The sequence below is a fragment of the Neolamprologus multifasciatus genome, chromosome 19, assembly GCF_963576455.1.
Source record: "Neolamprologus multifasciatus chromosome 19, fNeoMul1.2, whole genome shotgun sequence".
NCBI lineage: Eukaryota > Metazoa > Chordata > Actinopteri > Cichliformes > Cichlidae > Neolamprologus > Neolamprologus multifasciatus.
In genome coordinates, this window is record NC_140457.1 from 23,580,379 (window position 1) to 23,596,570 (window position 16,192).

Below are 16,192 nucleotides of genomic sequence, written 5' to 3' on the forward strand. Positions count from 1 at the left end.
GATTTATTACTTTCGGCATTCATCTGTTTCCATATTAGTTGAACTATAACGATAGAAGACAACACATGGAAAAAAAGAAAAGCAACATATGTTCTATATATGGCAACAGACTCAAGCTTAATTTTAGCCTCTAGCCCTGGATGGGATCGAAGGACTAAACATCACGGCATACAAACGGATAAAACCCACGATGTGTCAGATTAAAATGCAACACAGTATGGATATTCTGCTACATTCTTCCCTCTCTCAGCAAAATTATGGGTTTGATCTCAGCCCAGGGGAGAAAGCAGTAGAGTAGATGTTGTGAGCGAGAGGCCTCTGGTGCAGGAATTCAGGGAGTGGCCACACACAAGGAGGAGCAACACGTGCACCACTGCACACAGCCACAGCCAATACTACCATTATAACACACCAGAACTACACATCTGTCTGTCTGTCTGTCTGTCTATCTATCTATCTATCTATCTATCTATCTATCTATCTATCTATCTGTCTGTCTGTCTGTCTGTCTGTCTGTCTGTCTGTCTGTCTGTCTGTCTGTCTGTCTGTCTGTCTGTCTGTCTGTCTGTCTGTCTGTCTGTCTGTCTGTCTATCTATCTATCTATCTATCTATCTATCTATCTATCTATCTATCTATCTATCTATCTATCTATCTATCTATCTATCTATCTATCTATCTATCTATCTATCTATCTGTCTATCTGTCTGTCTGTCTGTCCACCAAACCAAAGATTTTGTGAAAGTATAACTGTGTATCTATGGCCCAGCAGAGTGCTGTGGTGTGTCAGTCTGGGTTTAATGTTTCTCTGCAGGCAGGCATCAGTCTGCTGCGGTGCAGTAAAGCCAGGCTTTAGCTCAGAAGCCTCGGTGTACCAGGCTGACTCAGCACAAACGCACACACACTTACACACATTTGCACAATAAACAGCCTGTTCTGCTACAAAACAATGGGATGGACCAAAGAGCGATGGGCAGATAGAGCCAGTAGCACTTCATAATTTATTTTCTTTTCTTTAATGCAAAAAAAAAGAAAAGAAAAAAATCAACAATTTATGTGAGGTATGAGGTGCACAGTGGGACTGCATCTACAGTCTTCTCTTTTATTCTCAGCACTGAAAATGCATAATGGAAAATGACTCAACCAGCAAAAGGCTGTAAGTTGTCCAAGAAGCTGTTAATGCTTGTATGTTAATTAGTTTTTACTATCAACAAAGCAAAACAGTAAGCTAATAAATAATTATTATTCAGTGACATTCAGAAAGAATGTGGTGTCTAGCGGTACATTCCTCATATTGTAATTTTACAGATGTATTAGTCCTATATGTTATCACTGACTGCACATGCTCACTCTAGCAGAATATTATTATGAAGCTAACTGACTGCTATTTTTTACATCAAAGCTCATACACCAGATGATAATTTCAAAAGAAAAAAGTTCTCTATTCTACTTTGTGAATTCTACTTTGTATCTAATATGTGAAAAAAGCTTTATTTTTCTCCAGGAGTCACATGGATCAGGACAATTTCAAATCATTTTATTTATACAGCACCAAATCACAACAACAGTCAAAGTACTTTATATTGTAAGGTAGACCCTACAATAATACGTACATAGAAAAACTCAACAATTATATGACGCCCTATGAGCAAGCACTTTGGTGACAGTGGCAAGGAAAAACTCCCCTTTAACAGGAAAAAGCTTCCAGCAGAACCAGGCTCAGGTTCAGACAAAATAGTAAACATAAAAATGAAATTGAACTCTTTACAGAAGAAATGTAGGCTATCAGTTCTAAATGACATAAGCTGTGAAACAAAAACACATGTGCCTTGCATGTAATTTGGCCCCAGAATTCTCATCAAGCACACGTTCTCTCTGGGAATAAGTGAAATAACTAGCACGTATGCCGCATCAGTCCTCTGCACTCTTGTGCACCGTCACGTTCTGTTGCCTTCTCCTTGCTACACCACCGCACATGCTTATTCCCCTTACTCTTCCATCAGCAGACCACTCTTCCAGTTTTGGGGTTACACTTCCTCATGCTGCTGTGACTACTGGGATCACTGGGACCACCCACCTCTGCTCCAGTTGTTCCTGGTACTTCTCTATTTTCTTGTGCTCCTTCTAACTAATGTTGGTATTCCCTGGGGTCTTCCTTGTCAACCACCACTATGTCTGGTTTGTTGGCCAGCAGCTGCTTGTTTGTCTGGAACTCTCTCATTGTGTCTCCCATTGGTACTTGGGACCTTCTAGTCCATTTCTACCACAGATGCACCTGTACACGACCTCAGCCACTTGGTTGGTTCTCTTAGTGCATACAGTCCTAGCTTGTATCTTACATCCTACTACTTTGTGCTGCATAGTCTCTGGGGTACCAACTTGGGTCCTGTTGGCTGTGGTAGACTCCTGTCTCTATGGATCTGGGGCTTACGGCCTGTTCTTGTGCTTTCATGATCAGAGTCTCTGTGCTGTCCTTTATACTGGCCTCTAGCAACTTCCTATATCCGTTAAATGTACATCCCATGCAGGGGCTTGGTCATAATGATAATTCCTTAAGCTTCCGTGTTCTTGGAGGAGCTCATTTTGGTGGGAGGGGGGGATCTGTTAATATTTTCTTGATAAATTTATTGTTTAAAGCATAAAATGTCAGGAAGCAGTGAAAACACTTTGTTTTGACTAATAAACATTCGTCAATCACGTAACTGAAAGCAAAACAGCTAACTCTTAAGAATGGATAATGGAAAATGGATAGTTCTTTTGTTTGCAAAGTGACTTCAACATCCATACACATATTCAAAGACACACAATATGCATGCTTACACATAACACTGCATATTCCTAAACATATTTTTATTTTGGGTAGGAATGTGGGGGGGATCAGAGTAAATAAGTGATTCATGTGCTCTGCTTGAGCAATACTTGTTTTGATTCAGCCTTAGGCTACGTCCACACGTACATGGGTATTTTTGAAAACAGAGATTTTCTGTTTTCGTTTTAAAAAATAATCCCGTCCACACATAAAGGCAGAAATGAAGGAAAACGCTGCTAGGAACATGCCAAAGCAACAGGTGGTGATATAGAAATGTTGGCCAATCAGAAGTCTAGAAGCCTCGGTGGGAAAAAGTAAACAAAGCTGGGGCATAGAAGCAAAACCGAGTCGTATGTGTGGAGGGACAGTAACTGTGTGTGTATGTGTAAGCATTTAAACACTGCAGAGAGTACAATTAACAGTAATAGTATTGTAGAAATTCATTTCACCGAAACAATAGCGTGGCGCACAGTGTGACGTCAAAAGATGCGCACACCTTTGACGCTGCGTTTTCTCCGTTTTTCTCGTCCACACGTAAATGCAAAAACGTTTTCAAAAATATCCACCCTGGCCGGAGTTTTTAAAAATCTCAGTTTTCAGTGACCAAAAACGGCGTTTACGTGTGGACGAAAGGTGCAAACACATAGAAAAATCTGCGTTTTCAAAAATACCCGGGTACGTGTGGACGTAGCCTTAGTGTTCAGCAGAAGGGACAGACCCAAGTAAGCAAAGTAGTTACACAGGTTGAAGACCAGCCTGCTAAAACTGTATCAAAAAGCTCTTTTATTCAGCTCTAAGGATGTAAAGTAGGTTTGTTAGTCAAAAAAAATATTAGTACAATATTACTACAGCAATTGGATCTTTCCCATTAACTACCATGTGTGTTACATTGTTAAACCTATTAATAATTATCTTTAAGCAGTTTCAGAGAGTCGGTGCTGTTGAACTAACAACTACCTTTTTTCAATAAGACCTTGATTTGGCTCAATACTTAAAGGGATACAGCTGCACATTACACATCTCTACTGCTCAGTCTAATCAGTGCAATGCATTCCACTGAGCAGGAAATGAATTATTTCTTAATGCACACGACATGACTTCATTCTCCAAACACATAAAATCTTAACTGTGGAAAGAAACATGGTCAAACTCCTGCTGTGTCATGCATGATATAGATTGGTATGGTGGTGAAAAAAAAGTCAGATGGTTTCCTTTAAGTATTGTTTTTTATAATATGGTTTGTAATTAGTTAGCAAATAGGATTTCTAGTATCTCAAAATATTATATATTGTCCTAATTTAGTATAATAATCAATGATTTAAAGTATAATAGACTTTTAGCCAAGTCAACATTTTTATCTGTATCAAAGGTGAGCTGGCCACGACCATTTTCTACAGATTTGCATTCTGAGAGCAGCAACTTTTCTAAAAGGAAAACAGTGACTGACATCTTTTTATACTTGCCATTACCTCTGCAGGCGATTTGAAAAGGTTAAGCATTTTATGCCATTATTGTTGACTGCATTCAGGTTTTATTGACAAAGAAAGCTAGACAGGTGCACAGAAAATGGACCAAATAACTCTTTAACCGCCCCCAAAGGGTGTAATGACTTCATTTTAACGAGTATAGTCTGAAAAATACTCAACCTGCAGTCACTTTTATTTATTTATTTTTGTCACCATCTCTCATGTGCCTACTTTATGTTGGTCGGTGACACATGCTGGTAAAAACCCCCAAACATCTGTTATATGAATGTGCCTCATCTACATGCGACCACTGGCAGACATGGGTAATAGCTTCTACTCTGCCTTTAATTACCCACATTTATAATTCATTTGCAGCTAATTAAATTGAACTGAGTAGCGAGTAGCAGGCATGCATGCAGCACAGTGTCACTCTTGTTCATAGACTTTGGTTGGTTTCCAGTCAAGACCTTCCATCTTCACCATCATTACTGTCATCATGTGAAAACCATATAACTTGATTCCTATGGATTTTTATGTTGTAAATTTGAGAAATCCTACAGCTGGTGGTTTAATTAAAATTAAAATATCATAAGTTAAGTGGAAAACAAGTCAATTTAGAGCAAATAATCAAATAAGCGAGTCGCTGACTGAAGGAACATTAACTGGAAATTATTTAATTAACCCTTGAAAATACATCTTCAAACAAAATTACCCCAAATTTGCTTGATAATTTGAATGTTATTTTATTATTTTATAATTAAAAATGAAATAAAACAGCTGACTTGTGAGTTTGTCTTGTAATCATGTTTGAACCTCAGGGCTTTCATGTTGTAGCAACAGTATTGATCAGGGCTTAAAGTAGTTTATGTTGGTTTATATTAACTAACCTCAAACCTCAACCTATTAACACAAAACTAATGAGATCTTTTACTTAGACCGTGGTAACAGTATGTCAAGTTTAGTTTACTTCATTGTGAGTGTAAGTCAGGGGTGGGCAGTTCCAGGCCCCGAGGGCCGGTGTCCCTGCAGGTTTTAGATGTGTCCTTGAACCAACACAGCTGATTTAAATGGCTAAATTAGATCCTGCAGTTCTCTAGAGGCCTGGTAACAAACTAATCATGTGATTCAGGTGTGTTGACCCAAGGTGAGATCTAAAACCTGCAGCCCTCGAGGCCTGGAATTGCCCACCCCTGGTGTAAGTCCTACATTTTAAAAAAAAAAAGTAAAGCATAATTATACTTAATGACAAATCTAAATGTACACAATATCCAGTTACTACAACCAATACAGTTAGTAGAGACAAAAAGCAAATATTTCCATTTTAAATGTAAAATAAGTATAAGTATAATCACTTACAATTAACGTAAATAGTTGGGTAAATGTAAAACATCATAAACTGAAAATCCAACAATAAAGCTGTATTTCTTGATTTTTGTTAGTCGAAATATAAATACTTTCTGGCAGGAGTCTTAGTGACTGACTGGGTCACTAATTTCTCCTTATTTCTTGCATTTCAATTAGCTGGTCCACATGGTCTGAGGTCAAAACCTTTCCAAAAATGCCCAGTTACAGTCTCTGCTCTGTCTTACAGTCAGTATGTACTGGTAGTCTAGAAAAACAACATACCAGCAGCTAATTGGTTTCCCCGTGAAAAATGAATGGGGGTCTATTTATTGGGACGATACCCTTTCAAATGAATTTCTACTTAAACACGAAAGGTCACGTTGCATCTTGGGCCTATGCTTGAATCAGCGCACTGTCCAGAGGACCTTGGCGAATAAGCAAACAAAGCGGAGTTTATCCTTCAGGGACATGAGGTTTGTAGACACATTCACATTGGTCTTCATCTGGAAAGAAGTCAAAAGTGAGGGTCACAAGATTTCTGCTGTCACATACGGATACACTTGTTGCATCTCAGACTGTCACCTGATTAGGTTTTAATGTTTTCCTGTTTTTGATTTTCTGTGATTGTTCAGTGAGTCGCTTTATTCACGTCACATTTGAAACCTTATGTATGTGTGTAAATGGCTTGGGTGGCTGTAGTTCAGGTGGTAGAGCAGGTAACCTACTGAGCGGGAGATTGGTGGTTCGATTCCTTGGGCAAGATACTAACCCCAAATTGCTCTCCGATGCGTCCATCGGAGTATGAATGTGTGTGAATGTTAGCTAAAAAAAGCACTTAGACAAATGTGCTTGTGTGAATGGGTAAATGCACAAGTTGTATAAAGTGCTTTGAGTGCTCGAAAGAGTATTACAGTGCTATATAAGAACCAGTCCATGTAAATAGATTTAAACCACATTTAAAAAAGAAAGTGGGGGAACGTTTCTTGAACAATGCATTTCAAAGGTACAGGTGCAAATAAAGGACAACGGGATGAAAAGATCTGGAAAACTATTAGTCAATCAACAAACTAAAAGCAAACAAACTACTACATGTGATGCTGGCTTTCTCTGGTATCATCAGGTCTGCATTTCACACTAGCAACATGTTCTTCTCTGGGAACTGAAATGCACTCAGTTTTTCACAAAATGGCTCATTAATTGCATCAAATCCATAAGCACTGCTTCAAAACAAGAATTTGGCATCTTGAATGTGTCATGAGCCCAACAGAATGTGCTATTTTTATTTGTTTTAAATGTTTAAGATTCTAAAGTTGGTACATTTTCAACATTATCGCTTTAGTTTACTTCGAAATACTCTTTTAACTTGCACTTTAAAGCAGCTACAGTCATCAGCATATTAAGCTTATACTATACAAACAAATTTTGGGCCACTGTAACAAGGGCGGCTTTTTACAGTGAGGCATTTATTTGCCCATATAACTCTACAGCTATGACAATGACTCGCATGTCAAGCCTTCTCACAGCACAAACAATCACTCCTTCTAATGACAATTGGCAGCCTTAAATACTCTCAGCTGTTAAGGACTAACCCATTATTTTACTGTCAGGTGAGTTCACCAAATTCTAACCTTCCACCAACACTCTACAACACACCATTTTATTAAATAAATATATACATGCATTTGACCATTTTCATATGATTAAATATTTTACATTTAAACTTACACCTTAACAATTATCTTAAAAACACCAACAACCCCATGCACAGAGATTCCCCCACACTCCCTTAACCCGTGGTTCTCCTGGAACCTTTAAATGGTGTCTGGATCCCTGGGGGGAAGCATTTGCCCAAACACCCTGGAGAGGGCACAGAAACAACAGGTGAGTAATCAAATTTCAGCGGCCACTTCTTTGCACCACCTTTACCTCTTGACTTTGCACACTTCTCCCCAATGGTAAACCTTATTTGCTCCCAGTAACAATTCTTTCCTCCTCTCAGATGACCACCACGTTTCTTGATGAGGAGCACCTGTGCAGGAACTGGAACAAAAGGCTACTTCCTAATTATTAAAATACTCAATAAATATGCAATAAACAATTAAACCTCTTGTGTGCAAATATTATTGATGTGCAAATCTATGCTTAAAGTGCAATGCTAAATAAGTGCTAGTTAAAGTGCTTTTAATAAAGTGCAAAGGTGCTCCTAAAGTGCTGTACAAGTTATAATACAAATAATAGTAGGTAAGGGAGTCTTACATTACCTGCACATTACACCTGTGGGAACTGATTGGCGATGGAAACCCACACTATGAAGCTCCTGGTGCAGAGTTTTTGTGCTGAAGTTAATGTCAGAGGACGTTTGGATCTATGGTGTCAGAAGAGCATTGGTGACTCTGCCCACTATGTGCCTCAGCACTCGGTGACTCTGCTCTGTAACTTTACGTGGTCTGTCACTTTGTGGCTCAGTTGCTGTGGTTCCTAAACACTTTAACATTCAGTAACACTACTTCAGTAAAACTTCTTATAAACACTCGTCATGTTTTTTTTTTTATTTTTATTTTTTTTACAGTTTTTCTCAGTTGCTTTGGTGCATTTCTCACAACAGAATTAAACTTTGCACCACTACTAAGGCTCTTCTCAAAACAATTAGTGCAAACTGCAAAACATGGTGGATAACTTGCAAAAGTGAGTCACTTCATCAAAAAGAAAAGTCAGTTGCTCAAAATAAGTAGTCAATGCTTCAAAAGCAAGTCCCTTAATCAAAACAGATAATATATTCATCAAAAGCAAGTACTTATATCAATCAAAGTGTCAGGGCTGTCACAATTACAAGTCATAACACCAGCACCTTTGGTCACAAAATCAAATGGTTTGAACATGTTCTCATTGTGACGGATTTCTTTGTAGGTGCTTCCCAATGACATGTCAAGTCTGGACAGCATGCATGGCATGTTGAAAACCATAAATTGTAAAGGAAAATCAAGACACTTCATATGCACTCTTGATAATATTCAATTGAAACTGTTCACAGCATTGTGCAACTGGGGAAATACAGTAAATCAAACATTTTACAGCAAACATAAACTCACTTAGACAGTAAACCTTACTGCAGTAGTTATGAAACAAAAAACAAACAAACTGAATAACAGACACTGCTGCATATCAATCATTGATATCTAGACGCTCCCGTCTGTCTGCCCACATATTTGCATCAACATCACAGCGAATGTCAGCTCTATCGATGCATCGGGGAAAGTATCTTCTGGAGTGTCGAATCCACCCTCTGCAGGACTCTGCTGTGATGTCATCACAAGCTGCATCCATAGCTGCTAGCAGGGTCATTTGGGTATGTGGATGCCTGTCATATACCTTCCACCTCCAGGAAGAGAAAAACTCCTCAATTGGATTTAGGAATGGAGTGTAAGGAGGAAGAAACTCCATAAGCATCCTGTCGTGTGCTGCAAACCACTGCCTGACTACAGCAGAGTGATGGAAGCTAACATTATCCCAAACCACTACATACATTGTCCGATTGGTTCACCAAGGTTCACCTGAGAAAAGTAATTTATGGAGATTTTCATGGAAACTCCTTCAAAATAGGGTTTTCAAAATGGGTGTACAAATTGTTTGACAAGATGTTCAACAATTTTGAGTGCACTGACACAAGCAATGAAATGAAGACTATTAGTTGTAAGGACAATGACTATTCAGCCGGTACAAGTATAAATAATTGTGACATTCATGATAAAAGCAAGGAGATAGTGATGAATAGCAAGTCAAAAGTGACCATTCTTTAGATATTTGTACTTACTCAACTGCTTCATGTCCAAAGGCATTTGCCATTGGACGAAATGAACATGAAACCACCACAAGGTTGTGCCAAAACGACTACATGTTGTGGAGGTTGAACTAACTATTGTGCAAAGTTTAATTCTGTTGTGAGAAATGCACCAAAGCAACTGAGAAAAACTGTATTACACCTTACGTATTTTTTTTTTGTAAAATATAAAATACAGTAGTTACATTATGTGATTGACCAGTAGCACCTAGACTGCTTATAGGTGTAAATGTGTCTCTCTACGTTTGAGTGACATCATGTCAGAGTGCACCTCTTGTTAAAATGTAAGTTCCAGCTCTAACCACGACCTTCTAAAGGATAAGCAGGTGTTTATGTACGGATGACTACAAAATAAACCATGGGACTGCAGATTTATATTTCATTTTTGTCATTTGTGAATAAGGACTGCTAGTTTAGAGAAGTGCCAGTAAATGTAATTTGTTTTGCTTTTTTAAATGTATTTTTGCTGACCTACAGCTTCAGGCTGTTTACATAAAATCAATACTGAGTGTGAATGCTGAAGAGATTTCCAATAAAGTTGAATACTACAATCTGAGCGGTTCATCAGGTAGGGGTACCTGCAGTTTGCCTGAACAGACAGTTAAACTGTACAGTGCGTAACAAATTTATTAGACTATAATCCAATAAAGCCACAGCTGCCCCAAATTAGCAGCACTGATAATTAGCAAAACCATGTTTATGCTTCTGTAATTATTAGTCCAGCAGTATGCATAAGGACTAAAATATATCCAGTGCTAAAGTATAACCATCGTTGTAATGCACATATTTTAATAATAATAATAATGATAGTCATCATCATTATTATTATCTGGTAAAATACCAAATGACATTTACTTGCAGTCTTGAACAGGAAAAATAGTTTTAGTGGTCGGGTGTTATGGTTGATTAATTTATGACTAATTTATCGTTCCGTCTTTTGCTGCTAAAACCTGCCTGTCCTGTTGACCCCTGAAGATGTGCTGTGGTATCAACACCAAGATGCTAGCAACAGATCCTTTAAGTCCTGTAAGTTGTGAGATGAGCCTCGGTGGATCAGACTTGTTTGTCCAACACGTCCCACAGATGCTTGCTTGGACTGAGATTTGGGGAATTCGGAGACCAAGTCAACATCGTGATTCATCAGACCAGACAATGGTCTGATCCCCTTATATTGGGAGTCAGCTGAAAAAAATGCAACACAAAAAATCAGCTGGACCAGGAATCAATGAATCCCCTTGTACATTATAATGTTATGCTTAAAATAAGAATTGGGATGAATTGTAAAGGTGATTACCTGATGTGTTATGTAGAAAATGACATGGTCTTTATGTCTCATGTAGCATACTTGAGACGTATACTAATACATATAGACAATAATCCTGAATGTGGGGGCTCATTTTCTTGGAAATGACAAAGAAGACTGCAGCTGTTTAGCTTGTGGTGAAGTTTTTTTTTCATCTTCTCTGCAACCAGAAATTGATTTAGGTTTGGAAATGATTTTTTGAACCTGAGCCAAAGCTAAATGCTGTGTCATTTTGGCTGCTCATAGCCAAGAACACAGAAAAGAGATGCAGAAAGATTATTCCTCTGTCTGAACTTGCCCTGACTCGACTGTAGATTCAGATTTAAAGAAGAAAAAAAGATAAAATGATGAAATAAAAAGAAACCTAAGCTACAATCAGGAAAGGGGAACTGTATCAGATACTTCCCTATTAAATTAGTTTTAATGACCAGTGCTAAGTGGGATAAATTAATGGCAATTATTGTTGCTCAATCGATTCATTGCCATGTGAAGTAAATGCTTCCAAAGTGAGCAAAGATTAAGTCTGCACCTAAAAATATTTGTCCTGATACCTGATATCTTTGTTCCTTTGCTGGAGGAGACATGCCTATCCAGACCTGTAGACACTGGAAGCATGATCTGGAAATATTACTGCAGTCTTCATTTTCTACTTGTTTTTTCAAACTATTCCTTTTCAGCTATTTTGCACATATGTACAGCTGAGTTCTTTGAAAAATCACATATCTGACACAGGACCCGGACAACCTAAGAAACCTGATACCTGCACTGCCAGTCACACAATAGTGCTGCCTTGCATTTCTGTAATATTGATCTGACTGCTTGTTCCAACAAGGCTAATGCACCACTACCTTCACTCTCAGGTCCAAATGTCGCTTATTGTTGACGATCAAGCACAAAAGCACCCAAGCAAGGGGTAAACGCAGAAGTCCTTTGGTCATATTTGTATGATACTGGCCAGCAGGCAAACGTCCAAAGAGTCATCATAAAAACCTGATGCTGACACAGGGGATGTGTGCAAATTGAGGGATGTCAACCTCTGACGCACTACCTGGGAAAATATATGACCACATTAGCAACAACCTCCTTCTCCTAAGGGTAAAGGTTTCTGGACAGCAGCCATGTCTTAATTGCCTCGTTTTAAAAAGCTCTTAACCTGTGTCTCCTACTGATGTAATATCTCAATCTCAGTCACAAACGGGACTCCTGTTTTCACCTGAATGCACATGTTCAGTCTATATCAGGGGGCGACTTTGTGCTCTAATGGTTAACTGAACATCAGTCCTATGCTACAACCCCTCCCCAAAACAATGCAACACTAGCAAAAAACCAGGAAGTGTTTCTGCTTTCTGATTCGTTCTATACAGTGGATAAGTGACATTAAATAACATCTTCATTATTTATAAATCTGGTGATTGTTTTCCAAATTTAATGACATAAGATGGTATAAAATAGTGATAATGCCAAACTTTCCTTCAGCCTAAGGTGATTTATTACAACCTGCTATGAGCCACCAATCCAGTGCTTCTATTAGAAGTAACATTTTTCACCTCAAAAAATGCATTATACCAGCGATAAAAATGCCATGATAGCATAACATCACAAAGTTGTTTAATAGCAACTGTGGACAAAGTAAGCAACTTGAAACTTGAAACTACAGTTAGTTTTGTAAGAGTGAGATGTTTTTTATATTGTCATTTGTGCTTAGAAACATATAATCATTGATGCTTAAAAATATATAATCATCTGTATGCTGATAAAAATCATATCCTTATTAGGTCTGATAAGATTCTGTGTGCACTTGTGTACCATGAGGTGAGAGGAAGCAGCCTTGACGTTATAATTTCCATTATAGCTTTAGGAACTACACTGCTCTGTTTCACAACTTTAAATGTTCGTCTGAGACATGACCTATTGCAAGTTCCTGTTCTTATCATTTAGCGAGACGCTTACTTCTGCTTTTCTGCATACCTCACACACACAGTTTAAGTTCATTGAAAGGTTGTATGTCTATGTATGGTATAGCTGGAAATACACACACACACATGCACCAACACACACCCCCACACACAGAATATAGACACTGATGTTGTTCAGATATGCCTGCTTAAGAATGTCACATGTATTTGTAATTGCATATTGATGAATGATTGCTTGCTGACAATAAAAAGGGCTGTAGCGTAGGAATCAGTCGAAGTTGGCTAAGTACAGGTGAAGGCCTGGGCTGACTTCCCTCGCGAGCCACAAAGACAAAGAGCTCTGTCTTGTCTTGTTTTGTCGTGCAGTTATTGAGTGTCTTGTGTTCCAGCGGGTTTGTGCCTAGATAAACCCAACAAGTTTCCTTCCTAATTTATGTAATTCTCATGCTTTTGCACTGTCATCCTTATAATTAATAACATGACAAATGATATTAAATCAATTTATATTTCCAGAGCTCACATTTTTCAATCTTAAAACATTCTAGAAACGTCAATCAGAGGATGCTCAAAGTCCTCCAAGAACAAGTTTTACATTGGTAGTTATTTTGAAGCACGAACCTCATTAGGTGTAATTCCAGTAGTCACCAGGACATAAGCGCTGCATGTATAGCATCACCAGTCTGATAAGAACTGGTTCAAAGGTTTGCCAGTTTGGCTCAAGATAAGGTTTTAAAAAGGATTTACTCTTTTCACTCTGCTTTTGTTTCCATGCATTTCAATTCCAGATTCTTAGAGCCACATCTCATTCCTATCATTTCTGGAATGTGTGCTTAGTTATTATTATAAGTTGACTAGGGACTCGATGTTGTACAAAAATAAAATACAGAAAAGGTCTTGAGCCAATCCTTATTTATTTTCTAGAAAAATGGGAAACAGATGCAGCAGTTTATTGAAACGTGAAAATATACATGCAAATACAGTACGAAAGGCAAAAACAGAGTTTGTGAAATTCTAACGATCATGAAAGTGAATATTTGGTATGAGCAGCTTTATTATTAGGCAGCTTTCTTGTCATTTCTTCTCATTTTCTTTTCAGCATGATACTTTTTTGCATTCATGATTTCATAAATTTTGACAAGATCCCAAACACCAAAATTTCAAATCTGGATTTATCACTCCATTAGACCCGTTGTCACTGATTTTCAGTGATTTACAGTTCTTGTATAATTTTGCATACCTTAGCCTTTTCTCACTGTTTCCCTTCCTTTAAGACACACAAGCTACACTTCAACTGAGGCCACTCCTGATGAGGCTTTAGTAAACAGTGGCTCGATCAACTACAGGTTCAGATACATCTCTAAGGTCCTGTGTCAGTGCTTTCCTGGATTTCTTTCCTTATATTGTTTTAGGTGTCCTCCGTTTTTCTAGATTCCTCAGTTTTTTTAAGGACACACTGCACATAATGCCAAGATATGCCAAGTTTCCAGCTAATAGCTTTTTGGGAAAACTGTGTTACCTTTGATATCCTTCACAGACTCTACTAAAGAAATGGGAACAAATTGTGTTTTTATGACAGGCTGCAAGTAACAAAGTGTTTAAAGATACAATTTAAAATTGGTTCTTTGCTAAGTTGTCTGGCTAAAGGAGTGAGCCAGACAACAAGGAGTGCCATTAGGTGCCAGTTTTTATGCTCGAATGACTCATGGGTCAGTGCTAAGTGGCTTAATAAAAAAAAAAAAAATCCCCACAACATTAATCTGAAAATAGTCAGTTACAAAAACTGATGAGTGAAAAATGAGTGGAAAGTATTTATAAAACCTTGAAAAAGATCACAGAACTATTACTCAAGACCAGTGGAAAATATAAGAAATAAATTTAGACGTGTTTTATAATCACTTTGTTGTTTGAATCGATTAAAGTCACACTACACAAACCAAGCCTCCGTATTTTTTGGTGTTTGGATGTTCTGAGCAGACAGCTGGGACTTCCACTCAGCCTGACCCCTAGTGGTTGAACGATTTCTCAAGACCACTTTTAAAAAATAAGAAATAAAGTCTGTCTCCTTATAAGCAAAATATAAAGAAATGAGGTTTGACTCAGTGCTTTTGCACAATATTATACTAAGAAATCACAAGAAAAAAATAGCAGCTGCACAGCTAGTGATTGAATTTGTCTCATATTCAACTCTTAATTGAATTTATCACTTGAATAATCAGTCCTGTAAATACCTCCTGTGATCTATTTACAGCCTCTCATCCACAGTTTATCAGCCTGGCAGACCAACATGACAGACTTTGGCTACACGCTACCATGTTCTGCTTTAAACTCTACAGTTTCCTGTCCACAAAAAGGGTTTTTAAACTATATGTACACAGTATTTAATTCAGTTATGGCTCCCTGGCAACTGTATGACCCCCCCTGTTATTGCTGGAACCAGAAACTAACATCGTGATGGTCCTTGTCAGATTAGCCCAATCAATGACACACTGACCAGAGGACAGCGGAAAAAGAGAAAGAGGAAGAGGAGGAGTAGAAGGAGAAGGAGAACTGAGGGATGCGTGTGGATGTGTGTTTGTTGAGGGAGGGGGGCAGCTCCTCCCATAATTAAGTTAGTGTGCTGCGCTGGAGGTCCATGTTTACGGGGCAGGCGAAGGAGTTTCCTTCACTCTGTGGACAGCTCTGTGGAGACTGCAGGAGAAGCTCTCTCACTCTCTTCTGTCTCTGGTTATTTCTGGAACTCATCCCTCACTGCGCTGCGACTGGCTGACCTACACGAGGACAAGGCGGGGGGTGAAGAAGCAGCAGCGACACCTGCCTAACCCTTCACTGCTGCCGCCATCCCTCCGTCCGTCCCCGCTTCCTGCCCAGTCTTGGACCTCGTCTCCGCCGATCTCTCCGCCACAACCGCTGCCATCATGTGCGACTGTTTCCACCTGGCCTTTCCCAACTGGCACGCTGCCTCCTCTGGGACAAGTGGGTATCGTTATCTTTACGCTCTCTGCTCTCCTCCCCCCCTTGTTTTTTCTCCGTATGACTTTGCCCGTTCTCCCCAGAGCAATTCGCCGATTGAGCAGCAGGGTTCAGTAGTGCAGTGGGAGAGATTTTGTTTGCGTGCGTGCGTGTGATGGAGAGAGGCAGTGAGCGAGTTTAAGGCGGTTGGTGCTGATGCTGAGCTGTGTTGCTGACCTGCAGTGAGTGCTGGGTGTGTCTGCAGAGCGCAGGGGAGTGTTTGAAGATGTCATCATCGAGAGGATGTCAGGCAGCTCTGCGTTTCTCTCCTGCTCTGTTTGAAGCGCAGCCTGAAAGGCAGACAGACCTGATGTTTTTACCGTGGCAGTTCAGCAAATCAGGGTTAAAAATAGAAACATGACAACTTAGACTGAAATAAAAAAAACAAACAAACACTGAAATGTGTCCAAAAAAACATGCCCAAAATTCCCCGGAATATCTGTGATGAAAAATGAATCCGACAGCTCTGTATAATTTAATCTTGCATCCTTTTTCCTACTAAGTTTGTT

General features: G+C 38.9%; 1 protein-coding gene across 2 annotated transcripts in view; it reads left to right on the top strand.

Annotated features, from left to right (window-relative positions):
* The first annotated feature begins 15,538 nt into the window (after positions 1 to 15,538).
* LOC146496665 (uncharacterized) overlaps positions 15,539 to 16,192 on the top strand; it is a 29,158-nt gene continuing 28,504 nt past the window's right edge. For both annotated transcript variants that reach the window (XM_085143476.1, XM_085143477.1), the window contains exon 1: positions 15,539 to 15,647. In XM_085143476.1, coding sequence (XP_084999602.1) covers positions 15,590 to 15,647 — 58 coding nt within the window. In that variant the 5' untranslated portion in view covers positions 15,539 to 15,589. The remainder of the gene's footprint in view (positions 15,648 to 16,192) is intronic.